Here is a 27,827-nt window from a genome sequence, read left to right as displayed (position 1 = left end):
ACTGATCCTCCTCCCCTCTTTATCATAATAAAACCTGCGCCACGCCCACTCTCCATAGATAAAGCCCAAGGACGCGCGACGCGTCTCCCAAATAAGGCAACTGGGCGGGACCGTAGTGGCGTTGTGCCGCGCCGCGATTGGAGGAGACGTCTGACATGTCAGACTTTTATTTTTTTGCCCGAGCCCTTGCCGCTTCTGATTGGCCGACGGGACTTGGTCCGATTCTGGGGCTCATTATCCTAATGAGTGGATGAAAGCCGCTAGGCTCAGGCTGTGAGAGAAAAGCAGCAGCAACGAGCAGCCCCGCTATGATGATGGTGGTGTAGGAGCGGAGCTTCAACCCAAACAAACCCATTCTGTCCTCTCCGTGTGTTTGTTTATTAGCCTAGCTGCCGTGAAGCGACGACGGCCACCGGCGGGACGAGAGAGGAGGAGGACAAGCAATGCTTGAAAACAAGAGAGAGCGGTTGAAAACCTTCCTGAGGAAGATAGACGAGAAGGCCATCGTCAGAATCAAGCACTTCATGAAGGAGAGGTAATGAATGCTTCATACATGTACCGCTATGTTGGGACTCAGTCAGTCAGCATCCTCCCAGGAGGCTGGGTGAGGATGCTGTCACCTTAGCACCTCCTTGTGAATGGTCTATGCCTATCTATTTTTATATAACTTATTAATATGGCTTTTTGAATTGAACGCCTCGGAATGTAGCGTCTATATAATACGTATTTTAGTACGTGTTACCGGTGTGCAGTGTGAATGGGTGGATAAAGCTAATGATTTAGCTTAGCCCCTCACCACTACCCTCGCTGGGAGTGAGTGTGTTGGCATTGAAATGATGACAACAAGGTGATTGTGTTGTATATCAGCAGTGTGCAACTGTTCTGCCTCTGTGCAACAATCGTGTGCAACTGTTGTTTCCTTTTGAAACCATGCCGCCTAAACACCTCCCTCTTTACTCGGGCCTCTAGGCTACACAGTACACATCTTACAAAGTCATCTGCCATTCTTTCTGTGCATTCTGTAATCAGTGTAATGCACTGATTGTGTGATTAGAGAGCCAGGAACAGCGAGTTCAGACGTGCCACTGTCTTTCAGTGTCCTGTTATCAGTTAAGGAGCTGTCACAGTTTATAGCCAAGTGCTTTTGTCCTGAGCCAGTGTCAACAAGACAACATCCCACACAATACTATCTATTCTGTACCTGGATGGATACGATATTTCAGATTGAACCCGTTTGTTTTGGGAAGGCTCAAGGCTTATTGTGCAGCTGCTGGCTAATCCATATACTATCTGTTGTGTATAAACAGCACGTGTGGTGGTGGCTCACTGGACATCCTTTAGTCCAGGTCTGGTCAGTTCTTCCTGGACCGACTGTGTGCAGTGGTGACTTCATCCCTGTGGCCTTATGTGGCACAGATTGACTGCTATTTATTCTGGCTTTGTGATCATGGATGATCCTGTTGTGAGATCCAGAGTGGATCAGCCTGGCTTTACGGGACATGTCTGTCTCACTCACTCACTCACTCACTCACTCACTCACACACACACACACACACACACACACACACACACACACACACACACACACACACACACACACACACACACACACACACACTCTCACCCTGATTCTTTGACAGACACTGAAATATACACACTAAAGGCCTATTCATAGTCTGGACTTTCGGTGGTGATGTGACCTCCGGAAATCCAGACTATGTATGAGCCTTTAGTTGCACTCATATGCATGTCCTGAGTCCTCTGATGCACATCTTAATCACTGTCCAGTGTGCCCACACTTGCTCTGTTATGCCACGTTTGTACTTAATTGCACGCTGGTGTCCTGCTCAGTAAATTTAAGATATAAGTGACGGTCACGTGTGATGGTCTTGTATATCTTGCTATTTACTGCATGCAAGTATAAATGAGGCTCTACAGTTCCTGTTTGTCTCACTCTGGCTCCCTGTCCCTTAATGTCCCCCCCCGCCACGGTGCCACCCCCCAAAAAGCGCATATAATCACTTGTCCGTTGTGTAACAGATGTCTTAGAAAGGGCTATTTTTAGCTGCCGTGGGTTTTCCACAGGTGGTCGGTGCTGTCATTCATACCAACTGTAAAGACCCCTGGTGGTATCACTGCTGCTAATGTGTCGTCCGACGTCCTCCTGCTGTAGGCCTCATCTACTTCCACTCCATAGATGGATGGTCACTGGAAAGATCAATCCTGTGTGTCTGTGCCGCAGTTTGTGACACACAGACTACTTTCTCTGTCTCTCCTTCCCTCTCTTAACCCCCGCGACATGGTCGAGGCAGATGGCCGCCCTCCCAGATGGCCGCCCTCCCTAGAGCCTTGGTTTGCCTGACGTTTCTTCCAGTTAGTTTTTTGTCTAAAAAATGAAATTCTTGCCCACAGGGTGGGACAATGTCCGGTCTGCTCTACGTGTAAAGTGTCTGGACTAGTCTGGAGGCAACTTGTTGTTGTGAGTCTTGTGATTTGACACTTTAATAAAAAAAAACTATTGAATTTGCCTTTGTGGTTGAAGAGACTGCCATGTCGTGGATTTATTTCTCTACTTGAAATTGCGTCTATCAATAACTGTAAGCAAAATGACTAGAGCTCTATATTCTCAGTGTATTTTGGTAACCCATTAACACTGGGATGGCTCTGTGTGTGTGTGTGTGTGTGTGTGTGTGTGTGTGTGTGTCAAATCTTTGCTTCTGGGGGTCCCTGGAACAAAATATTTTGAGAGGGTGCTGCATGGTCAAATGCATATAATTTTGGGTCTGCTTGACATGAAAAGAATCGAGCACTCATATAGCAACATCCCTCTTCCAGAAAACTATTTTAGAAGACATTTTATAGAATCTTAATGGGTTAAGATGTGGCTTGTTGTAAAGGGCAGAACGTGTCCCGGGTTGCAGATCTTACTGTGCCTCCAGGGGCCTCGAATGACAGGGTGGGGCCGGTGGACTGCGGCCGTCACACTGTCTCCAGGAGGATGCTCTCAGCAGCAGTTGCGGGTAGGGCATGTCGTCCTGCATAGGTCTAAATTATGAGCCGTCATGCTGCAGAGCTCTGAGAGTTGGCTGAGTTACAGTAACGGGAACCACATCTGCACTGTCTGCAGCGGGATTTATGGCGAAATTAAGGGTTATGGTTGAAGGTAGTGAGGGTGCGTGTTTTTTGTTGTATTTCTCAGTCTGGTGCTAATGACCACTCTCCAAAGCCCTGGTCACAAAACCAAGTTAAAAGGTTTTTCGGTTCCGAGTTTTCACCTTTTGGCTCCCGCTCCTGCCACAGACTTGGTAAATTCCAGCCAGCATATCATCCCACAAGTTAACCCCCACCACGTCTCCCCTGCTCAGGACTTTGTACAAGCATGTACTGAAAACGTGAGCTAGCTTCTAAGTTTAGGTTGTCCTGGAACCAGGCCTATCTGAACATTCTGATAAGATTTCACAGACTGCTGACTGAAGACTGCACGGCATGGCATGCCACATTATGTAGTCATTTGAAGCCATTCCCATTTGAATAAGTCTTTTCTCACGTGTCATCTAGGTGAACCTTGCACTCTCTGGCGATGGCAAGGGCAGAACACTAGTATAGATTAGTGCTTTCTTTGATAATCTTGCCTGTTTGTTGTGAGCAACACGTGCACGTTCAGTTATGACTTTTCTCTTGACAAGAACAATACTTTTTTACAGATAAAAAAATACAACATTAAATAAACTGACGTCTGAAGAAAAAAGCTATTACTGGCCAATAAAGTCCTTATTGTGTTTTATGGGAGGCTAAAGCATCTATATGGTAGATAGAAATTAAGTGGAAGATTTCTAGTATTTTGAGGGTATTAGTATTTTACATCTCACTTCAATGCTTTGTTCATGTTTGTTAACATAGCCAATCAATTATTTTAACGGTTCTGTAAAAGAGCATTGTCAGATCTTTCCTCCATTTTCTGCCAAGTAAAAATGGTCTTTCCCCCCAATTTTCTGCCAAGCGAAAACATTGCTTTAGATTTTGCATACAGTTGCATACATCTGAAATGATATATCTTGAATTGTGTACTCCATTTTCAAATTTGAACTCTTTAATTGACTGGGCAGCTTGAATAGAATAAACTAAACGGAAAAGGAAACTGTTGGCTCAGGTGTGCGTGTAAAATGATCTCCCCTCCTGTTATGCATGTTCAGGAGAAAAACGTTCTGTCAGTATGGTAAAGTATCTTTGTCACAGTAGTTTTATATTTTATTTGATGTACCATTTTTAACTTGTGAGTGTAGATTATGCTGGTCTCACTGCTGTAGTACATTTAAGATAAAGCCCTTCTGTTCTGTAGGATCAGGACAAGGTCTGGGCCTGTACTGTAGATTGGCATAGTGTTCCTTTTTTTTTCCTTCGCACTGTATTATTTGAGTGAGGTTGGGGAACTTTGCCAGTCCCCTGAACTATAACGGGTTGCTGAAAGCAGCTTGATGTGACAAGAAGAAAGACCCTCTCTGTCCTGCTGGCCTGGATAGCATGGGGGGGGGGGTGGTCGCCACTCGCGACTCGCAAGTGTGCATAGGGGAAGTAGAGGCAGACACGTGTGCAGAGAGAGAGAGGAAGAGAGAAGAGAGAGAGAGAGAGAGACTTCCCTAAATCACACTCTCTGTTCTGCTTATGAAGTACATGTACATGCGCACCGACTCAAAACCACACTTGAGGCTCATATGTGCACATACATGTATGCACACCTAGAGACGCACAAACCACACACAGTTCTGGCCTGCCGCCACAAACAACGTGTTGTTTGGCCCATGCCGCTGGCCCGCTGCCCTTCTTGACTGTTCTGCTGCAGCTAAACACACACAGCCAAATGCAGTTCAGTCCAATACAATACATGGCTAATTCCCGATAAGTGGCCCCAACACCCAATTATTTTATAAGCTAATAATGGTAATGGTGATCAGTTGCCTAATAGATTCAGTTCAGTTACCTATAGCTAATTGGCTAGAGTAACACGCACAGCATGTGTTTAGTGTTTACCAGTTGAATGTCATACTTTGGGTGATTTGGAGTATGGCTTCACAATTTGACATACTTTTTGTCTAACATTGGTTATTTGGTTTACAATTCTTAATCTGGACGGACAGTAGCCTTGTAATTAGCTAGCCTCAGTAGCCTGGCGGGATGCTTTTCCCATAGTCTGTGATTAGACATTCACAAAAAATACTTTCCAATAGTTGCACAAAAAGAAGATTGAGATTTGTGGCCCTATTTATGTTTAAGGCACTGCACATAATGAACACCAGTTCTGTACTGTAAATACACCGGATTTAGCAAGAATGCAAATTTTCGTCCCTCGGACTGCTGTCAGCCTATTGGTATGCAATATTAGCTGTACACAGAGATACACGTGATCTCCTGGTGGGGATAATTAGTGTAATGCAGCTACAGTGTTGCTGTAGCCACATAATCAAGATCTTATTTGGACACGTGCACACGTCATTCCATGTATTCTTTCAAATCGCCCGGTCCAGTTTGAGCCACATAAACATGTTACTGCACTATAATTTCACAGCCACAGTCACATGATGATTTGCATGGGAATCATGGGCGGATTCTGATTGGATGATTAGAAGCTCATATGATGATGCTGCTGCCATTGTCTTCACTTGTCCACTAGATGGTGCATCCCTCCTGTACCTGGACAGTGGGCACTCATTGTTCTGTTGAACTCCTGTCCTGTATTCTCTTCCCTCATGCACATAAAGACTCATAAAGTCACAGCTCTTCCTATGAGAACCGCTCAGCCACTCATGCATAGAGTTATGCCTGATTTATTTATATTTGGTTTGCACGCCATGTTGCACACCAAAAACGGCTAGTCTAAGCTCACAGCATTGTGAGCTTTGTAGATCTGCTATTTTCGATGTGCAACAATGATGCACAACTACCTAAATGAGGCCTTATGGTGGCAGTACATGAAGTTCTTGCCATGTGTCCACTGTCTCCATGTGTCCACTGTCTCCATGTGTCCACTGTCCAGCCTGGTTTATACTTGGTCGCACACTGGTGTTGTCTGTCGTAAATAAAGATATTGAAGCCCACAACAAGTCACATTTGTGACTCATTGCGAGCGTATTGATCTGCTATTTTACCGAGCACGACGCCGGCATGCAACTATGTATAAATCAGGCTTCATTTGTGGGAAAGCGTAAACCTCACGGGGTTCCAGATGACTCACCCCCCCCCTGCCAGGGAGCAGTGTTTCATTGCAGGGAGAAATGGAGGATCATAACTCTGTTCCGCTTTACCCCCAGAGGAAAGTCTTCTTGCTGGAACATCCTATACCTGTCACAACCCCCACACACACACACAAAACTAAATGCAGTTCCCATAAAGTCAGTGCAGCATAACACCCCCCCCCCAAAAAAAAACTAAACAAAAAAACATTTCCCATACAAAGTTGAAAAGATTGTAAGGGGTGCTGTTTAATTGATTCTGTTTTGTGAAAGTTCATGTACAATCGTTAATGACGGTTATTTTATAGACACAAGAAGCTACGTCAATATTTTTGTCAATAAGTTACGGAGTTCATGGCGAAACAAGTGGCTGGTGGAGGGAATCGATATTAACCAGCTGCAGACAAAATGTAGCATTACCGAATTTGAACATGAGTGTAAACAATAAACATGCAATGTTTACAACACTGCGAGTCCAATGCCGGGCCAACATCAAAGGAATTTGACCTATGCTAGAAGCTAGAGGAAGCTGCCACACCACCTGCCACACTGTCCCATATCCATAACGACACAGTATGTCCAACCCAGTCTGCCATGGTACAAGCTGGTATTAATAAACTGTACAGTGTACACCATGTCTGCTGCAAGCCCAAGTGTTCAATTTGACACCAGGAAGTGTATTTAAAGTGTCTGTGGTTTCTTGTGAGTGAGGTAATCGTGGCAGCCGTTTTCCTGACACCTCCGTGAGTTGAGCAATCTGTCTATCTGGCATCTGCAGATAAAACAAAGTAGCAAACAAAAGGCACCCCCCCCCCCCCCCCCCCCCCCCCCAGCTACACAGAGAAACCATCAGGCTTTCCTATCAATCCATGGCTTATGTTGTGTATATACACACACAGCTAAACTTGTATATTCAGTTCAATTGTATGAGAGCTCAAATTGCAATAACTTCTTGCGGATTTGGACGCACTGTAGGGGAATCGAGGGATTACTGTAGTACTGTAGACTAGAGTTGCTCTCTCTGTCCATAAATGAGACCCAGTGATTTCAATTATAATTACAAAGTTGGATATTTTGAAAAGTATGAAACATGGGAAAACGATGTGGAGGTACTTCATTGGCCTACTGCAGCTGTGTCCAAAGTGCGGCCTGCGGGCCAGATGCGGCCCTGTGGCAAATGTTATACGGCCCACAGCTTCATACCTGGATTGTATTATGAACTGCCCGCCTGACAGTATGGGACATTTTTACATTAAAGTTTTAACCTGGGCATTTCCCAGAGTATAATTTGTCAGTGTTCCTTGTATTTCTTATCTTTAGTTTTATCTCACTTGCTTGGTTACATTTGGTAATGTGACATGGCTGAAAAAAGGCTAAGATACACTTTTTGTTCACAGCACACACGCCTGACAAAAGACCATTAATATTGATGCGTTAAATCGAATTGTAAATATTGATTAATATGCCCCCCTTTGAAGATTGGGAGTGATGCTGCAGTTCTGACTGCACTTCCCATTGCAGTCAGAACTGCAGCATCACTCCCAATCTTCCGCCGTAGTCTGAAAACCCACCTTTTCAGACTCCATCATGGCCCATAGCACTTATCCTACCCCCTTAGATAGCATTTCGGTAGACTTGGATAGCATTTGATAGACTTATAGCATGTTATGTAGACAGCACTATAATTGCATTGTATATAGTCATAGCACGCCATAGTATATATGTATAGCATAGTAGTATAGATATATAGTTTATATGTATAGTCTCATAATATAGATATTCCACTGTTACTTTCTTAGCTTACGCATGTTTCATGATAAATGCTTTTTTGTGATGTATTCCCATGCTTTTGTTCCTGCTTAATGTAAATCGCTCTGGATTAAGAGCGTCTGCTAAATTGTAAATTGTAAAAAAGTTTGGACACCCCTGGCCTACTGGCTGTGTGCACAATATATTTGGCACTGATGGTGATGGGTACAGCAGTTTGAGATTAGCTCACACAGACAGTCACACAGACCCACTGCTAGACTCCTGCAGAGCCAAAGGCAAAACAAATCCCCAAACAAAACAGAAAAGGGCTTTTTCTTCTGATGCCCTGATTTGAATGTGATAGAGGCCAGATAACATCAAAATACGGCTTCAGTTGCTTTAGAAATGGATATAATGGCTTGTAAGTAGATTGAAGTGATAATTGGTGCAATAGCGACGTGTGAAAAAGCCAAAACATTGTTTTTATTGTCCTTGCTGGAACTTTAGTGCTCCATTATGGGAAGTACTTGCGATGAACTCACACTTTGATCGTTATATTGCAGTGACTGTAAACTTCTTTCTTTCCTGGTGAAACGAGAATGAGTGAGAATTAAACATTACCCAGCTTTTAACACTTGACATTAAAGGTCCAGTAACTAAGAGAGGTGTGTGTGTGTGTGTGTGTGTGTGTGTGTGTGTGTGTGTGTGTGTAATCTCACTGCAATCCTGGAGTTAATCGCGATTAAAATGGCTCATTTGAAATATGTGTGCACTACCTAATATATATATGTTAGTTAGTGTAATCATTACAGTGTTTGTTCAGTAATGGCTCTTCATTTGGCAGCCAGAAAGTACATTAAGGTCAGGACTCAGGATACCAATTTCATCCCATTAGGGGAGAGAACTCTCTCATACAGGATAAATTAAATTCTCTCTCTCCTGATTAGATGAAATGTATTACCCAAATGCACGTGCATTTTCTGTTTACCAGAGTGATGGGGCGACACTATATAACAAGACTTACAGTCAGTCACACATTGTGCCAGGTTGCCTTTGTAATGCATCTCCCTGTTGTTACTCTGAACGAGACCCCATTGACGCTGCTGTTTTGCAGCAATTTGAATACTGTTTGTTAAGAATAGCCTAGCATTGCTTCTCCCCCACTGGCCGCCTCCCACTGTTACCTACTGTCAGCCGTTTCCATGGTAACGGCAGCTTTTGCATTGTCTGGGTAAGGACAATGGGATAGATCAGTTTGAAAGCCACTAAGCCAGCCCTCACTTTCCCTCCTCACCCCACCACATCTCTTTTCACAACTTCTCTCTTTCTCTTTCACTCTCTGACGACATTCATTTGTGGTTGAAGGGTGTGCTAGCTTGGCGTTGAGATCTTCAGGCATGTCTGACACGCAGCGCTGGTAAAAGAGACCTTTACGACCTGTGGACTTGACTGACTCAATTCGGGGTCTAAAGGGCAAAAAAAGTAATTGCAGTGACTGCAGACCGGTTTTCCCAAGTGTTGTTTGAGTGTTGACCAAGTTCTTGGTCAATGGAGCGAGGGAAGAGCATGTTGAGTCAGCAGGACCCTGCAACGGATCCATCTCACACTGGGGATGGAAGAAGGTAGGAGAAAGCAGAACTCGCCGTTACTTGACCCGTAAAAAAATGCATGCATTAAGCTTTCCTCTGCATTGTGGCATGTTGGCTTGGCAGGCAAAGGTTGTTTTCTTTCCAATGGCGACTGAAGCAAAATGTGGAATATAAATATGTTCATGTGATTAGATTTTATGAAGGTCATATGCTGTTATAACTTACACCAGAACAAAACATTGATTTAAAGCCTCTCGTGAAGTCAGGGCAATCATGTTATCATGGCTAGTCCCAGTGAGTTGTGGTCTGCTGGTCTTGTGTGGCGGTTTGAACGTTTGCTGTGGTTAATCAGTCTAGTGGTCCAGAACATCAAAACCACAATGTCTCGGTCAGTTCATGTTTTTATTGAGTCTGTCACCAAGTGGTATCAGACTGCAGATTTTGTACAGTTTACATCCCCCAGTGTTCCTCGAGTTGAGACAGATCACACTTTGCAGCCAGCAGCACAGATACATGTGCCACAAATTCCTTTCGCTCCTATGCCACCAAAATGTGAAATGCTCTACCTACAGTCATTAAGACATGCAAATCCCTTGACTCCTTTAAAACCACTCTCAAAGGGCACCTATGGACGGCTACAATTCAAAACTTGCCCCCGTAAAATCTGAATCGCCACCCACCCACTCCTTTTTCCCCTCACTGTATAATGTTTCTTTACCCTTTACCTCCTTTATGAAGAATTCCTGTTCTGTTCTTTGGCTATATAGAAGTTTATATTTGTACGTCTCTAAATGTTTTGATGAATTGAACAAGGTGGACCCTCTTGTAAAAAAGTGGAATGCTTTATTGGGTTGTCCACTCACTCGCAGTTAACGGTCTTTGTATTGAGTTGTGCTTGAATTGTACTGTAATTCTGCAAACTGTTAAATACCTGAATCAATCAAACAGCCTTATACCAATGCTATTGCCATGGTAATGAATGTCAGTCTTTAATGACTGTTCTCTCTCCACTACAGTGCAAAGTGAACATGATATGTCTCAATGAGATCCTATTGTTGTCACATTTTTACATCTTTTGAACAAGTCGGTTGAAAAGCCCCCCTCCCAACTAGAAGTAGTTTCCAGCACAATGGAAACTGGTCAGAGTTCAAAACCACTTGGACAGCACAACACCAGCTGGAAATTAAGAGATTTAGGCCTTTCCCTTGATTCAAGGTTAAGAGAGAGAAGCATGTATATTTGCAATGCCTGGTGTTGGATATTTCTATTTAAGTTGAGACCTTTAGGTATTGTTGGTATCAACGCTGTTTTGTTATCTGTTAAAGAGTGACTTTAAGAATACTTGGCACGTTTTTGTTGTTCTGACCTTTGCGTGCTGTTCTTGGATACAAACCTCCTCCACCCTTGATATCTTTGTCCTTGAACTCATGATTCATGGCAATTTGAAACCCATTGGCAAATTGCACAACCCTTTCAACTGTGGCTGAATGGTGTTTTGCAAAGCAGTAGCTCTGTACAATTGATGCGTTGTGCATTTCACCCTGTTGATCAGAATTAAACATTTAACATGAAAAGTGCATTAGTGTCTTTCCTGGATCTTCTCCGTGATAAACATCATATTAGGGATATGTGGTGAGTGTGACTTGCATTGCAGACTGTGGACTGTTTACATGTTGTGCAGTGCAGGGAATGAAGTCATGAAGTCGCTTTTCTAGTTTTATCAGAGTCAGACCAACCACATATCTTGATTGCAGCATCAAATGCACTGGCACCATTATGCTGACATGGGGATTTATGATTGCATAGTTTGGTGCAAGAGGAACCGGGAAATTGTAAAGGAATCTGAACAAGGAAAAGTAAAGACACTTGAAATGCTTTGACGGTACCATGGGAGGAGCTTTGAGTCCTGCTCTGGGCTAACTCCCTCATGTGAATACTGTACATTATGTAGAACCCACATGAGTGGAAACATAAGCAAGCTTATGCGCACTGAGTAGGAACTTCCTCCTTGATGAATAAGCATCAACAGAACTGACTGACTAGCTTAAGCTCAGACATGCCACATGCACAATGACATATGTTCAAATTGATTGATTTTTGTGGTCTGCCCTGTGTTTACTTTACTTGACATCTACTAAAATGAACTGCTTCTACGACCGTTACGTTTGGGAAGCAATTGGCGGGCCGGGTTAATCTTTATGTTGGGATCATGGATAAAGAGAGGAAGTTGTTGTGAAATACAAACAGATAAAGGCCTTTTGAATAGGCTGTCTGTTCAATTATTATCCTCCCATACACCGCAGGAGGTCGGGAGAACACAATCACATTCCACCTTGTGACCTTGTATGAGTTGAAACGACTGAAGCTTAAAGGCAAGCCTCGTCGTTACCATGTAATTGACTTTGTTTGGGAACAACGCATGGTATTTGTGATGCATTGTCAGTCCTTACAGTAGCATCTACTTTGATAGTGGCCTTAACCATTAACATCCAGTCTTTCTCAACATGGCAAAAAGATTGCACAAAAGTTGCCATGATAATCCACCCTAGTAGGGCTGTCACAATTACACATTTAAGTTGACGATTGTCGCACAATCAATTAACTATTTAATAGTTTTTTGCATTGAACATTAGAACGTATTTAATTTCTGTTTGCCTTTTAGGCTTCGTAATCACGTATTGCTTAAATATACAAAAATCACTGACACGTTTAATGTTTAAAAAAAACTTTCCCCAAATTTACAAAATAGCAGAAATTGTTGATCTACAAGCTTACAATACATCAAGCTTGTAGACTGCTATGTTTGCTATTTTTGAAAGCAGTTTGAAAATGTATGGAATTTGACGATTGTGCAAAAATAATTGTGATTGTCTCAAATAATGGCAATTATGTGACAGGCCTGAAACGGCAGGTCTTACTTTTCCCTAGTGCTTGTACCGTTACTAGGTGTAATATACCACTCCTCATTGTTTGCTAAGCCTTGACCATAGAATTAATAAGAGGTTTATGTAACTCTCTATTGTGTGTTGCGTGTGTGCTTTTTTCCCCACTGACTTTTGCTCCAGTTTGTCAGCTGTTCAGGTAGAGGTAGAGGAGGAATGCTTGGGCTGAGCTGACCGACATATAATTTAGAGTTTAAGGGATTCTAGTGTATATTAGGATGGGAGTCAACATATTCTGCTTATTGCCTGGTGGGCTAATGCCATGAAAGACCGTCTGGATTATACCAAATACTTTAATAATATAACTAAATATTTGAAGCGTTGTTGATCATATTTCAGCACAGGCTGTACGTCTGTAGGATTAACCATTGTCTGTTCTACAATGTGTTAGGCTAAACCTGTGTGTTATTTAGATTTATAGCGTAGGTAGTAATGTACAACTAATAAATCAGCCTTCTAGGCTGGTTTTGAGAACACCTCTGGATCTTGGATTTGCACACGTGTCGTTGCGCACACCACCTGGCCTTTTGTAAAACCTCTGATCTCCTGTTCCCAGCCTGCAACAAAACCCAGCAAGAAAGGGCTCGGTTCATTCCTGTTACTCATTGCCAGTGGAAGAATTTCAAAGCAGGGATTGTTTTGTTTTTAATGGAACATGTCTACACCTGTGATTTGCAGTCTTCAGTTGGATATGTGTGTTTGTGGCTGCGTGTGTAGGGAATAGGGATGGGTATTTATTTGCACATCCTATATCCACGTTTACACTTGGAAGTGTGTGCTGTTGTTGTTAGTAGTGTGACGTCATATTATGAATTAACATCACAGTGACATCACAACAGTCTTTAGAGTTGAGATATGTACAAGTCACCTCCTCCCCTAACCCTTGTTTTACTGTATGTAGCACAGCTGACGTCAGTGAGTGTTCTTCAATGTAGTAAACGATGCCAAGCATCTCATTACAGAGCCTTGAGGTGAATGGTGTCCAATGAAGTTAACAGTGTCCAATGAAATTAAACAGTCATCCGTCTGTCTGTCTGTCTGGACATGTTTTCCACTGCCCGGTGATTGGATTTCCTAGCGGTCTTTATAAGCTACGGTTTCAGTCAGAGAAAATCCTTTTAATGCATTATTGTACAAGTCAAGCCAAATTAAACTTAAACCACTTGTCAGTTGTTTTCATGTTCCCGTTTGAATGTTTGGTTTAATCTTGCAGGATAACGTTAGCATTTAATATTACCCCCAAGTCCCACATTGATCAGTGAATACTATAGATAGATTTATTTAAGGCTTGGCAATTTATTAATATATCAATATTGTGAGATGAGACTAGATATCGTCTGGGATCGTAATATTGTGATACGACATGAGTTTTAACTTAGATCGCCTATTTTTTGAGCAAAAATGTTTGTTTTTTATCGTCTATCAACATTTAGGTACTTTCCCAAGAAAAACATATTTGATGTATTTCATATGGGCTAGCTTGCAAATTGATTAAAAGTACTTATTCACCACAACTGATTGACTTTTCGGTTATCGTTAAGATTATTAGAGCTTTTGAAGTGGTCAAACTACAGTAGCGATGCGTTCCGAAGCATCTTTCATAAAAACCCTAGTTGGTCTCGGATATTTAATAACCTCAATGGTTACAGCCTCAGTCTGTGATGTCTGTGATCTTCTCTGATCAGTCTGTGATGTCTTCACCTGGTTGGTTGGAAGTATGTAGAACATAGTAACAGACTGAAACAACATACTAATAATAGTTTCAGTCATAAGCTTTTTTTTTATCCATGCCCAGCCCTAGACTAGTCTGTAGTCTGTACTACGTGTGTGTGTGTGTGTGTGTGTGTGTGTGGGCTACACTGCACCGCTCTCTTCTCATTAGTGTGTGTGTGTGTGTTGGGGGAGTGGCTGAGCTTGACGTCACACTCTACGGAGTGTCACACCATCCTCTGCACAAAGCTACTTCCTCCCTCTTCTGCAATCTGCACTCATACAACAGTCTTCTCCAGCAGGATGTAGCTACGAGCCCAGGCTTAACCACACTTTCACCTACCACCAATAATAGGAGCTTTTTACCTTTTCTTGTTGTGATAATTATTTACTTTTTGTTTCCTTCCATCTGATGAGGATAATGGCTTGAGGCCACTGATTCATTATTATAATTTTTTTTGTCTGATCGTTTTTTTGAAAAGCGAGAGGAAATGCCCACTGTCAGTCGGTACATGAGTTTTCGCACGTCCAAGAGATTTCATCTGAGCAGGTAAGCTCACATATGGTTGCATAGGTCAGAAGTTTGACTAAGATCGACATAAGCTACATTTGTGCGTTTTGTTCACTCCATTTGTTGTGAGGCCGGTTTTTCTGGTTGGTTTGATTTATGCTCCTGTGTTTAAGCATATGATATCTCATATTTCAGTCATTTATCTGAAACCCAGAGTGGTTTACTGGGAATACATCCTGCGTAATCTTTATATTTTGTAATCAATGCGACATAAGCTACACATTTCTTAATGTTCAAGACCTCTGTCCTTCATAGCACCTTTTTGAAATGGCAGTTTTTTCATCATTCAGACCTGGTTACTGGACTTTGCTCATTTTATTTGCTTTTTATTAGCAGTGTTTGTGCAGACTGACTGCACGTTTAAATATTCAATTTTATGATTAGGTTATCAATCAATCAAACAAACTTTATTTATATAGCACATTTCCAACAGCCAAAGGCCGACCAAAGTGCTGAACAAGAAAAAATACAACATGACATTAAAGGCAAAAAAATAGAAACTATAACATATTTACGTACATACGTTGACAAAGAGCAACAATACAAATAGACAAGGGAACTCAAGTGCAATTAAAAGCAAGGGAGAACAGATGGGTTTTGAGTAAAAACACCGATCGACTGGGCAGATCTGATGGTGAAGGGCAGTGCGTTCCAGAGCTAAAATCTATTTAACAATGAATGTACTTGTAGCCTACATTTTCCATGTCTTTCTCAAGGAAACTTCAATAGGAAACATGGTTATTTGTGGAACACATTAGCTTTTAATGGAATCAGACATGGGTGTTGGTGGACACAGTAGCTCTTAAGGGAATCAAACCTGTTCAGATCGGTTACAGGGCTCACTGGCTACAGATCTCTAATTCTTAAGAGCCATGTCGGTCTCGACTCATTGTTTTTATATGTTCTCAAAGCCCATAAAGTACGTTGTTTTACAGGCAGCTGTTGCATGAGTGGCGATGCACCCTCCAGTGCCTCCACTATGGATGAAGTTTCCGGATTATAGGGAAATGGGAATTTCCAAGCAGACCATAAAGATAACCCCGACCGTTGGTCAGACCAACTGTCCATTCCTCCAGAGCAGATCCTTGATTGGACTATGATAATGTCGTGTGTCAGACCATGCTCATGGCTGTCATCTTTAATGTGAAACCAGTAATGATAATACATTCACCAGTGGTGGAAAACTGGAAATGTAATGTCTTGGCCAAGTTGGCCGCAGAGTATAGGTTAATGGCATGATGGCATCCACTTATTACTGATTATTGTTTAGAAGCCAGTTGGCTTGTAAGAATAGAATGGGGTCAGTTTCTACTTTCTTGGTGACATCTCTAGTCAAATTGCACTGGAAGTGGAATTTTTTTTCTGTAAGCTGATCTTAATTAATTTCCCTCAGAAGTAGAAACACTGACTGTAAGCCGGTCTTATTTTCCCTCCCTGCAGATCTACTGTATATGATTATGAACACAAGCTTCAGTAAAGACTGACTGAAGGACTGTTCGCTCATGGAAAGAATGCAGTACACTGACTGCACGTTTAGTTTTCTCCAGCATTGTACATTTAGGGCAGCTACAGTGTACATAACATAAGGAACCTTTTCTGTATTGTAACTGACTGCAGCCATTTCTAATCTTGGCTGCCGGTCACAATGCCTCGTCTTAGATTTAGTTTGAGATGTGGTGATGGAATGAAAACAAAATTCCTTTAACCTTGAACCCGAGTTGAACCAATCAGTCGTCTTTTGTTCAGTGAGGTCTTCTCGGTCTCACAATGACAATAAGGAGGAGCTCAAATGACGTTAACTTTCCCCTGCTCTGATGTCAGGCACTGAATGTCCTAGTGTCGCACTTTAAGAAGTGTGCGTCCAAGGCTTCTGATTGCAAGATGTGTAACCGAACCTCTCTGTCTTCTTGTCTTGCAGCTACCCAGTAGAAGGTGTCGTTGGAGGAGGAGGTGGCGGCGGGCCGCCAACCAAGCTCAAGAAAAGCAAAAGCAGCGTTTCTGCAAATGGCAGCGTTAAGAAGAAGATGGAAGCCAGGAAGGCCCTCAGTCTGGAGGAAGCCCAGCTGGAACTCCAGCAGCAACACAAGACCCTCAGCAGGCAAGCCCCCGTCAGGTTAGACACCAACTCGCCTGTAGTTCCCCCAACTAAAACCACTTGTTCCAAAGCGGTATTCCGGACTCATTACGGGTCACGGACAGATTTTTATGGGTCCCTTTTATTTTTCAGATTTATACATTTTGTTATTAATAATGAAAAAGATAAACTATTTTTCAAAGTAATTTCATGAATAAATAAAAGAATCAAAGAAATTCCATAATTAAAAAACAAATAGCCGCGCTACCAGCTCACAACGTGGTGTGAAGTGACTTCTTGTGAGCTTGTACATCTGCTATTTTCACTAGTTTGGGTCCCGGGCAAACATCTCATTTCTCTTTGCAGTCTTTTTTTTGGGGAACTTCTGGTGTAAACTGTTACTGTTCTGTCCACATCTGCGGTAGTCCAAAATACACAGGGTTTCAACTGTACGGTAAAGTAAATGTCACCATTCTGCTGGTTCCTTGAAATGTACCTGCTCGCAGTAGGTTCCTTTATATTTAAAATGCCCCTTTTCATATCCTAGGAAGCAAAGCATACAGTGTTCACCTGTGTGGTCCTGAAAATTCCCTTTGTGGTTCCCTGAGGGGAATCGGGGTATTGCAACATACCTGTTCATCTGGATTTCTGCTTTAGTTTTTTCTGCAGTTCAGTTTTATCTCAATTCAAAGCCACATTTATGCAAAACTGAATGAGATACAGAAATGATCAAAGATTTGTTTATTATACAGGACACATAAAAAAAAAACACATTTTGATGTATTACAGTAAGTCTTAATTGCTTATTGCAGTTCTACCTGTGTAACAATCAAAATACAAACTTATATTCATTCATTAATAACCAGTAAGACGCCCTGAGGGCGAGAAGCAAAGGGCTTTGATATGTGGTTATCGGGGGTTAGATGAGGTCAGTGTTGTGATCTTCATGTATAAGATGGCCATATATGTAAACTCAGTAAAGAGTTTGGGGAAAAGATACCTATTGTCACTGTACATGGGTGTTTTTAACCCATTTTAGGCGGGAACCCCTTTTGGTGTTTGGTGCATTATGTTATGCTTTAGCTATTGAAAAATAGCAGATCTACAAGCTCATAGCGCGCCTGACGTGTGTATGGGGTAAAAACCCTTCCTGGTTATGTATGGGGTAAACATTCTTCCTGCTTGTGTGTTGTATGTGTGAATAAGGAAGGACTACCCATATTACAGTAAACACCGTAAGGACTACCCATATTACAGTAAACACCATAGGGTCTATGTTGTGGGGTCCTGACACTCGCACAGACATGCTAAAACCTCTGACTTCCTTTGAACCAGCAGCTGTGTTCTTTCTTTGTCTCCGCAGATCTCAGACGTTCGACACGGACAGCAGAGCCTTTGAGAGGACAGAGGGCACTGGTGGTCCACAAAGCGTAAGTCTAACATTAGTCTGAAGACGCTTACCCACTTAAACCCTCCATACTATGGACTATCCCTAGTCTACACCAAATATCTTTGCCAAAAATAGCCGAGCTACAAGCTCACAACGTGTCGCATTGCGACACGCTCTGTGCTTGTAGATCAGCTATTTCTGGAGACTGTTCTCCCCCAGAATAGTGACGCTACACAGATTAGCCACTTTCTACATGACATCACTATTTTGAGCATGTCAGTAGTGCTTTAGCTGAAGTGACAAATCTTCCCTCACCAAATTTAACTCACAGCATAGACGTTGAGTCAACAAAAAATAGCTTTAGGCTATTTCTACTGCTATATAGGGCTTAAATGGTTTAATGTAGACACACATTGCACACTATGACCTACATTCCTAATGTTTGTTTGATATGTACATTTTCATCATGTGATTTATGTGCCCTCTCTCCACAGAGTTTCATGAAACACAACAAGACATTCCACAAGTTGTTCCCAGACATTCCAGAGACAGAGGACGTGATACATGGTAGGTGAAAGTTAGATGGGTGATATGGGTGTTTTCTGAAGCCATTATTACATTATGTTTGTAGCTCTGTGGTTGCCCAAAGTGAAAGAGTTTGCAGCATTGTTATTTCACTTCATGAAAAGCTACTTTGATGCAATTTAATATCTTTGAAGCATTGTGCCAAGCACGATGTATTAAAAACAAAACAAAAATGTCTTGGGATTCAGTTCATTACATAAAGGCTCCATTGGAATGACTTTCAAATGAGCTGATAAAAATTTCATTTTTGGAAAACTGTTAGGAATTAGAAGGCATTTTTTTATTTTTTTTTATCTAGCGCTATGGCTAACATTGTCTGCATATTCTGCCTTCCTCCCAGCATACGTCTGTGCCCTGCAGAAGGAAGTGCCCTACCATGGTCGTCTCTACATCACCGACACCAACGCCTGCTTTTACTCCTCTGTCCTCCTGAAGGACACCAAGGTAGGCCACTCCGCCACGGCTTCGTCCTCACCTCTCACCCAGTGATTACTCACATCATGGCTTGGGAATGCAAAGCTCACCACCACTGCCATGTTTGGAATTGTTTGCACGTTCTATCATGTTATCTTTTCGCTTTGTGCGATTTAAGATTAATGCCGCATTTATCTCCATCGTATGATTTAACCCATTCTGGACGGGAACCCCTTTTGGTGTTTTAAGCAGATAGCAGATCTACAAGCTCGTAGAGTGCCGCGCTACGAGCTTGTAGATTTATATATACGAGCTTGTAGATATATATTCTTTCAGAGCGAAAGTTTTTAACTCAAAACTTCTAAAGTTTCCCTGGAACAACATATTTTCAGTTGGGGGTCCGCGGACAATTTCATATCATTTTTGGGGTCCTTGACATGAAATAATTTGAGAACCACTTTAAAAAAAATCGGCCTCGGGTCTAAATGGGTTAAGATGGGTGGTGGTGGCAGATATCGCTATAGCTTTCTGACGTGTGTGTGCCTTTTTCTTTGTCTCAGGTGGTGATTCCCGTCTCCATTATTCACATCGTGAAGAAACAGAACACGGCTCTGTTGGTGCCCAACGCCATGTCGGTCCGCACCTCGGAAGGCGAGAAGGTCAGTTTCCCCACTGTCATGTTCTCCCACGATGTGCAGACAAACCACCTCCTCCATAAAGCGCCGATAAAAGTGACGTGTAGTCTGGTTGAAGTCCGGGTCTAAAAAGTCAACCGCGTCAAACTCTTGATATGAGACTTAATCAGATTTAATTACTTGGCTCAGAAAAGCCTATTTAGTGTGAGGTTCACAGACACATGACACTGGTCGGAGGAAGATCAAACGACAACTTTAATAATGACACCAACTGTATTACCTTAGCAATTAGTAGGTGTGGTCACAGAACCAGATTACCTACATCTGGTTCTAAATTGTGTGTTTGACTGTGTGCTAGAAGACACAGTTTGAGTTGAAATATTGTTTAAAAAAAATACATTAAAGGTGTATTTGAAGAATATGTGGATTCTATGCCTCATGTTTCATTTCCCTCTTTTCTTGCAGTTTCTGTTTGTGTCCCTGCGGAATCGCGAGGCGTGCTACCAGCTGCTGCGTTCAGTGTGTCCTCAGATCGAGGTGAGTAAGCCAGCCACCCATGCATGCATGATTGATTTTGATTGATTGTTTATTTATTTCCGTGTCCTGCACACAATGTGCTCAACCCTCATGGGTTTATAAAGCCCAACACACACCGTCTGCGAACGCCGCGTGTCAAATCAGCCGCCTCTGTTATTTTCAATTAACCTATCCCACACCGGTGGCGTCCGACGCGCGCTGGCGCACGTTCACGCCTCGCCTGACGCTCCGATACGCCACTGTTCTATTTTCCAGTCGGTGCCGCGTCGCTGTGCACCCGCTTCACAGGTGTGTGTTGGGCTTAATCATTTCACAATTGCATTTACAGCACGTTTACTTTACATAATTCACGCATTTACAGCATGTTTACATTACATACTTCATTATAATACAACTCAGATTTATACAGAGTACTTTAGAGCAGTAAAACAAAAAGTGAACTTCGTTTTCAATTTCATCAAGATCACAGAACAGGCAAGATCTCTCTCCATGCTCGTTATCACACCTGTGCAGGTCTGCACACGCTCTTGCCTCTTTGTCTTGTTTTTGACACACAAAAAAAGCTTAGACATGAATTTGCAAAAAGTACAGATTTACAGTTATTATACAATAACACTAAAAAGCCCCCAGGGCTTGTTTCCAAAATGTACATGTTCAGTTATACAATAATCTAAAAGGATAACACAAAAAAAGCACTGAGGGCTTGGTTCCATTGTGTATTAAATTCATCAAGATGAAACCCAAATCTGTCAGAAGGATACAACACAAAAAGCACAAAAAGACCATTTCTGTTGTGATCCAACAGACTGTGGCCTCTATTTTCGTCCATGCTAAACCCATTATCCCTAAACTACCTTTTTTTTAAAATATTAATGAAAATGATGTTTGAATAGTTCAACTAGCCGATCTACATCGACACGTTGTGAGCTTGTAGTAGTTTAGGGATAAAGGGTTTAGCACCGACAAAAATAGAGCCCAGTGTATAAACTTTAGTCCTGTGTTATGCAGGTTGGGGACATTCTGAAAAATAACATCAAACAAACATTCATACAATTTCACATTTATACTAGATAACTGAAATGGCAAAAAACTCTTACAACTCAATTATTTTATGAAATGGATACAATGGGCTCCATTTTCGTCACCGCTAAACCCCTTATCCCTGAACTTCTTTGCCTTTTTTTACTATTTTGAATAGTTCAACTAGCCAATCTACATTGCCATGTTGTGAGCCATTTTAACTATTCAAAAATGTGTTACAAAATAGTTTAGGGATAAGGGGTTTAGCGGTGACGAAAATGGAGCCAAATGTCTATTTCAGAATCCAGTAAAAGTACTCGTATGTCATGTTCTGTAACTTAGTGTATGGTGTTTCAATGTATGCTGACATTTGTTTTTAATGTTTCTTCAATAGAATTAGAATGTTTTATCTTTTTTGTCAATAGAAGTTAAATGTTGTTCTTGTTGGTTCTTGCAGGATGGCAGTGTCAACAGCAGTCCCATCTTCTCCTCGGCAGAAAACAGCTTTGACCAAAGCAAACCAGTGGTGAGTAGACCTTCCCCACTCGGTACAAAAATGTCATGAGTTCTGCACAGGCCCACTCTAATAACAACGTGTTTTCATTGATTACACAGATCGTAAACTTTTATAATTGTGCATTGCTTATGCTTGATAGGAGGAGCTATTTCAAGAGCTATTGGCGTCATGTGAACCATTCGGATAGCTCATCAGAGAATTATATGAACAAATTGTTTTATATTTTACAGTAGCTTACAGCCTAAAACACAGTACACTACACTCTTCTGCCTCAACAGAACTCGAGCCAGTCCAGCCTGGATGACAACTTTGACCAGTTTGATGGTCCTGACCCAAGGCCATTACTGGACCCTCCCCCCCAGAAACCATACAGAGGTAAGGTCTCATCACTTCACAATGCAATTACATTGAACCACTGTTCATTTTGAGACAAATAATAAAAAAGGCAACTCACTCTTGCAACCCATTACTTTTATAAAATGAACCACCTAATTAATTTATACGGTACGATGAATAGGTGAAATAAAGAATGCCATATACCGCATTACGAGCTGGTAATGCGTTATATTATGTACCTATTTCATACCTATTTCCGCTGCTGTTGAACATTTCAGAATTTTTTGGAAATCTTTCACCCAAATATAGGGATGCCAGATGTTTGAGAGTTGAAAGCTGTTAACTTGCCACACAGTCCCATAGTAGCGAATTATTTATTAAAGTGTTTTTTGTTTGATAAAGACACTGTTACTGAAAAAACACTAGCAATGATTACTATCAGGATACAGAGCTATTTAACACATAATAAAATAATATCACTTACCCAACCTTGTATTTATTAGCCATTGTTTCCATAATCTATGATCCAGAAGGCATCATAGTAGTGTAATCTTCAACGCCTACATAGACAGCATAAACAAGCTAGACGAATGATGAAAGCCTCAACAGACTCACATTCCCGTGATAATGGATCAAGGCCAACCCGTGGACAAGACATGGACATGTCAACATTTAAACAGTAAAATAAGCCATAGATTTTAATTATGCTCACCAAGGCTGTTTTTTACAACAAGTTCTATCACTGTCCCGTTCCAAAGGCAAAGTCCAAGGTGATGTTTCTAATCACAAGGCTTCCCTCTCTTCTCCGTTGCTTCCTTCTCCAGAGCCGGTGCCTAATGGAGACAGCTCCTCTGTCCGGAGCCTGGAGACGCAGATCAGCGACTGCTCGTCTACGGAGGAGTTGTCAATATCAGGTACAAATCATGGCTGAATGTTTTTGGTCACCCAAGATATGGAGTTGACTTTTTGAAATATGCGGCACATGTCGACCGTTTCATCTGAAGTTCTAAACTACCTCCTCATGTTCCTGAGAGATATAGATGTCACTCTATAAACAAGCAAACACAAAGTGAGGTCCAGGGACCCTTGGGGTTCCTTGAGGAGGGGGTTCCAGATGTACCCTTACAGGTCTGTAACTCGGAGTGTACACTACGAATCCATTTGGTTTCATTTGTACACTGAGTTACTTTTCTTTTTCCCTCTTTCATTTTTAAGAGCTACTGTTTTGAGCCAACGTGTTATGCTCTGTGTTTTCTGGTGGTTAACACAAAGTATGGGCCTCGTTTTTTCTCTCCACGGCCCGCCTGTGCCAAGACAAGGGACCTCGGGCTGTATTTTGCGTGTCTTAAGTACCAGGTCTTATTACTTAACTTAAGACCTGGAGGCGTGGTCAATGCTCTTTGGACACTCAGAATATAGCCAAATGGCATTGATCACGCCTCCAGGTCTTAAGTGGTACTTAAGACACAAAAAATACACCCCCTCATCTTTAATTTTATTGGAAATTTTATTTCAAGCAAAAAATGTTTAGACAGCCTACATACGGATCCGACGCGCACACACAACCTTGTTTGTCCTTTTTCTGAGACAATCTTTACGATCTTATAAAACCTGAAAACAAGCTAAGTTAGCAGTAGCACTGATGCTACCGCCGGCCGGTGCTGCCCCTCCATGACTAATATAACAGCTGTATGGGGGCTACACCACGTGGTTAGTGAGGGAGCTCTTCTTCTCCTTTGGTATTTTACTGGTACTGGCCTCACGATCCCGCCTAGTGTCACAGCCCACGGGATGTATTGTGTTAATGTTGTTCCTCCTCCTCTCTTCTTCCCGGTCCAGGTGGATCATGGGTGTGGAGCGTGACAGAGAAGGCCAGGTCCATCCTCGTCCAGAGAGAGGCCAGCACTCTCAACACTCTCCTCTTCATCTACCTGATACTGTGAGTAGCTCCTTATCATCCTCTTCCTCCTTTCTCTCGTCCTCTTTTCTCCTCTCCGCTTCTTTTGTCTCCTTTATTTCCTCTTTGTTCGTGTCCTACTTTTTTTCCTCTTTATATTACTCAACCTCATGTCCTTTTGATTTCTCTTGTCATATGATCTCCTCTGCCCTGCATTTTAATCCCATGTCTCTACTTTCTTAGCTGATTAGGATCTATAGTAGACCTGTCAGAATTATTACATAATCTCCTAATCACAGTTATTTGAGATAATTGCAATTATTTATTTTTGCATAATGTTAAAAATGTTCATTATATTTCCAAAAATAGTTTAAATGGTCAAAACACGTCACAAGTATAAATGAATGAAACCATAGTACTTGATGTCCCAGCACTCTCCCTGCTCCTTACACAGGGAGTTTGTTCTCTTGATTTGGCAGCCTCTTTACGTAATATGTGTAAAACGTCTTTGTTTGATTTTGGAGGAACTAGATTTGATCTTCATGCGATGACTTGTTAGCATTGTGCAAGTCAATGAGGCTTGAAACCATTCATGTCAGCAGTTGCAAAAGAAAAACTGGTTCATATCGTATGCATCTGTTCATTTTGCATTGTGTAAAGTAAACGTACACTTTGGCATTGCTCCATGGATTTGGCTCCAGCCTAAAATGTCTCTATAAAAACCTCAGCTGACACCTCAGCAGAAGTAAGATAGATCATGCGTCTGTCTCCTTCCACTGCTCTCGTTATTTGTCCCGTGTTTACTTTGAACTATGAGCTCATATTACGTATCAGCTTTTCATTGGAAGCTGCCTCCTGGGGTGATATGATATCTTGTATATAATCAAAAAATAATAATAATCCTACTTATCGGTACTGTGCAAATTCTCCGGATTAGTATCCATTTCAGAAGTTTCAAAAGGCTTGATTCATGAAGTGATGGCTCAGACATTCTTGAGTTTTTTTCTTTTCTTTTACGGCATTCTGAACATGGGGAAAATCAACAGATCGTGTTGTTTTTACGTGGAAAAAGCAGATGGCTTGCACACATGTTCCACTGAAAATAATTAACTTCTATTACAGTGTCGTCTCGAATAGACCGACTATCAGAGATCACTGCCTACCGATAACATCTAAATGCCATATTTGAGCCAGCCCAGAACTTGAACATTTTGAATGTGGGATTTTGACTTTGAATGTAGATGTCACCACCACCCGCCAGATGTATCTGTAGACCTGGGGTTTCTGATGGTCTGGCTTGAACAAATGCACAGATGAAAAGATGGCTGTATATACGCCTCATTAGCCGTGCACCCAGCCGTGCCATCTGCCGAGTGAACTCCACCACTCTGGAATGTTTAGTCTAAAAGAGATCTAGGTATGATGTAGTCCTCCAGGCTTGTCTAATTGATGGGTGGTTGTGGCGACTGCCAGATGCTGATGGTGCGTGTGTGATGTGTTGCAGGGTGGTGCTGCTGCTGCTGTCCTCGGGCTACATCGGCCTTCGTATCGTCGCTCTGGAGGAACAGCTGACGTCACTCGGTGCACTTCCTGAGTTCACTCTACAGAGCGGGTAAGGAACGTTCATATAATCACAGCTCTCGCCCACTGAGTTTTCTGTGTTAATTTAATCCCCAGAGTGTAAACCATTGACGTCTGTCTGTACATGAGTTTTAAGTGAACACTGTGGGTTTTGTGGTGCACCCTTGTTCTCTGTGTCTGTTTCTCTCTTTAATGTAGCTTTTTCTCTGTCACTCCTTCACTTTCCTTTTCTCTATATTCTTGAACAAAGCAGCCATTAATGCAGTCGGATTAGCTGCACCAGACAGAATTCCCAGACATTAAATCAACTTGTTTAAAAAACAAAATCATTATCAGTGGTATACGTGTCTATCTTGAGGCCGTAATCTAGATACATTTATGCTAAATGTGTAAACTTATGTAAGGTGTCTGATGCCCACATTTACCCTTGTTTGCATTTGTGTGCCTGCCAAATTCCCATTGAAGGTGCAGCCTTTTGTTGGCACGAAATGGAATCCTCTGCCATTGTCAATGTCAGAGGGCATCTCTAGAATGCCTGTTCAGGTCATACCACATACTGAACCGGTTCCCTCTTTGTTTTTTCTTTTTCCCCAGGTACCAGGACACATAACCCTTATATTGGCTGAAGGAGAGATTGATAGACTCATGACTGGAGGACGATGTTGGACCTCTTCCCAGTAGAACCCACAGCGGACGAACTGCAGCCCACCTTTTAAGACTGTGCTCCTCTGCCACGGCGCATGCCAGGGCCTCGGGGAAGAGTGTCTAATCTGTGCAATTCCAAAGGCAACTCGAGACATTGGGGTAACTTGAAAGGGCTACAAGCTCCTCCTCGGTGCGCGGTGAAACCAAGGGCATGCCACATTGTAGTCGTTCAGAGCCAAGAAGACAACGCACTCAACACACATACACACACACACAACACACACCGCCTGGTTGCGGCGTGTCGTAGTGTTTTCTAACCAAAGCCAAAACGGCTCAGACTTGAGGAGGGTCCCATGGCATCCATGAAGTTGACGGCTGCTCAACCTCACTAGAACTGTTCCAGATTTGGGAACCGTCTTCTTAGCAGGGCTCCAGCAGTCAGCCGTGAGCCCACAGTATATATCCTCTTACATATTCCACCTCAACATCTGAGAGGTAGTGTTATGCATAGCCAAAGATGCACCGAGTGCACGTCTTTTTTTTTTCTTCTTGTCTTGCATGAGCACAGAGATGACTTTCAGTAGCTTTCCTGTCTCCTGTGAATTTGCTTTTATCAACTACTAACCTTCCACATTTCATCAGGGTATATACACACAGAGTGTTTACTTGGTTGTGGTTATCTCTGTCTGGATGGTTCTAATCAGATTTTTCTAATCGGCTTTGGGTTGAAATGATGACTACGAAAACAAAATCTCAAACTTCGGATTAGCCTGTTGGAGGCACTTCTCCAGACGTTCTCTTCCTTTCTCTCTCTTCTCCAATTCTGGATGATTGCAGTATTCATGTCCGCTAGCATTCGGCATTAAGCTGGTTTAATGATCCAATGCTCAGAGGCTAGCTTCTCCAGGTTAAACTGGACGAACACATCTTCAATGCACAAGTAACCCAGTATGATCAGGTGTTCGCTGGGTTGTCTCTTAAGACGCCAAATTGTTTTTCCTAAGTACGGCTTTTCTATACTCTTGTCTTCAAGAAAAAATATTTGATATATCACTATGTCTTTGTCAGGCATCTGTCAGTGGGACGGGTAGAAAAAAGAAAAGAAGGCAATGACGTAATGAAGAAAATAAGTTTGTACCTCTTGTCCTGGACAGGCTTTTCGAGGACAAAGAGGTATTTGTAGAACTTTTGGCACCAATACTGTATTTTGTAATGTTCATGCATGTGTCTGGACCATCCATACTTGACTGATGTCCGTTTCCCTCTCCGCCTTGTCACTTTTGAGAGGAACATTCTTTTTAACGCTAATAATAACCCATCATCAACACCGGTCCTAATTTCAACAGCTGTGCTGGTCCCAAAAAAGAAAATTTCAATATGCAACTAGTGATTATGCATGGCAAAATAA

The 27,827-nt window shown here is 42.2% G+C and overlaps 1 protein-coding gene across 4 annotated transcripts; it reads left to right on the top strand.

Annotated features, from left to right (window-relative positions):
• The first annotated feature begins 289 nt into the window (after positions 1-289).
• On the top strand, positions 290-27,827 carry LOC310860190 (GRAM domain-containing protein 2B). 4 transcript variants are annotated; one of them, XM_083766987.1, is made up of 13 exons: positions 290-535; positions 16,707-16,886; positions 18,226-18,292; positions 18,747-18,819; positions 19,178-19,281; positions 19,812-19,910; positions 20,352-20,423; positions 21,901-21,969; positions 22,239-22,335; positions 23,121-23,210; positions 24,136-24,235; positions 25,698-25,805; positions 26,369-27,827. In XM_083766987.1, the coding sequence occupies exons 1-13, from the start codon at positions 444-446 to the stop codon at positions 26,382-26,384; spliced, it is 1,167 nt and encodes a 388-aa protein (XP_083623113.1). In that variant the 5' UTR covers positions 290-443; the 3' UTR covers positions 26,385-27,827. The 4 variants fall into 4 exon arrangements, with proteins under 4 accessions (XP_083623113.1, XP_083623112.1, XP_083623114.1 ...); XM_083766986.1 differs by having other exon boundaries at positions 292-535; positions 16,707-16,901; XM_083766988.1 differs by lacking the exon at positions 290-535 and adding an exon at positions 9,353-9,598 and having other exon boundaries at positions 16,707-16,901.

The sequence above is a fragment of the Protomyctophum parallelum genome (assembly GCF_964188405.1).
Source record: "Protomyctophum parallelum genome assembly, chromosome: 6".
Taxonomy (NCBI): Eukaryota; Metazoa; Chordata; class Actinopteri; order Myctophiformes; family Myctophidae; genus Protomyctophum; species Protomyctophum parallelum.
This window is presented reverse-complemented; position numbering and strand designations above follow the sequence as displayed.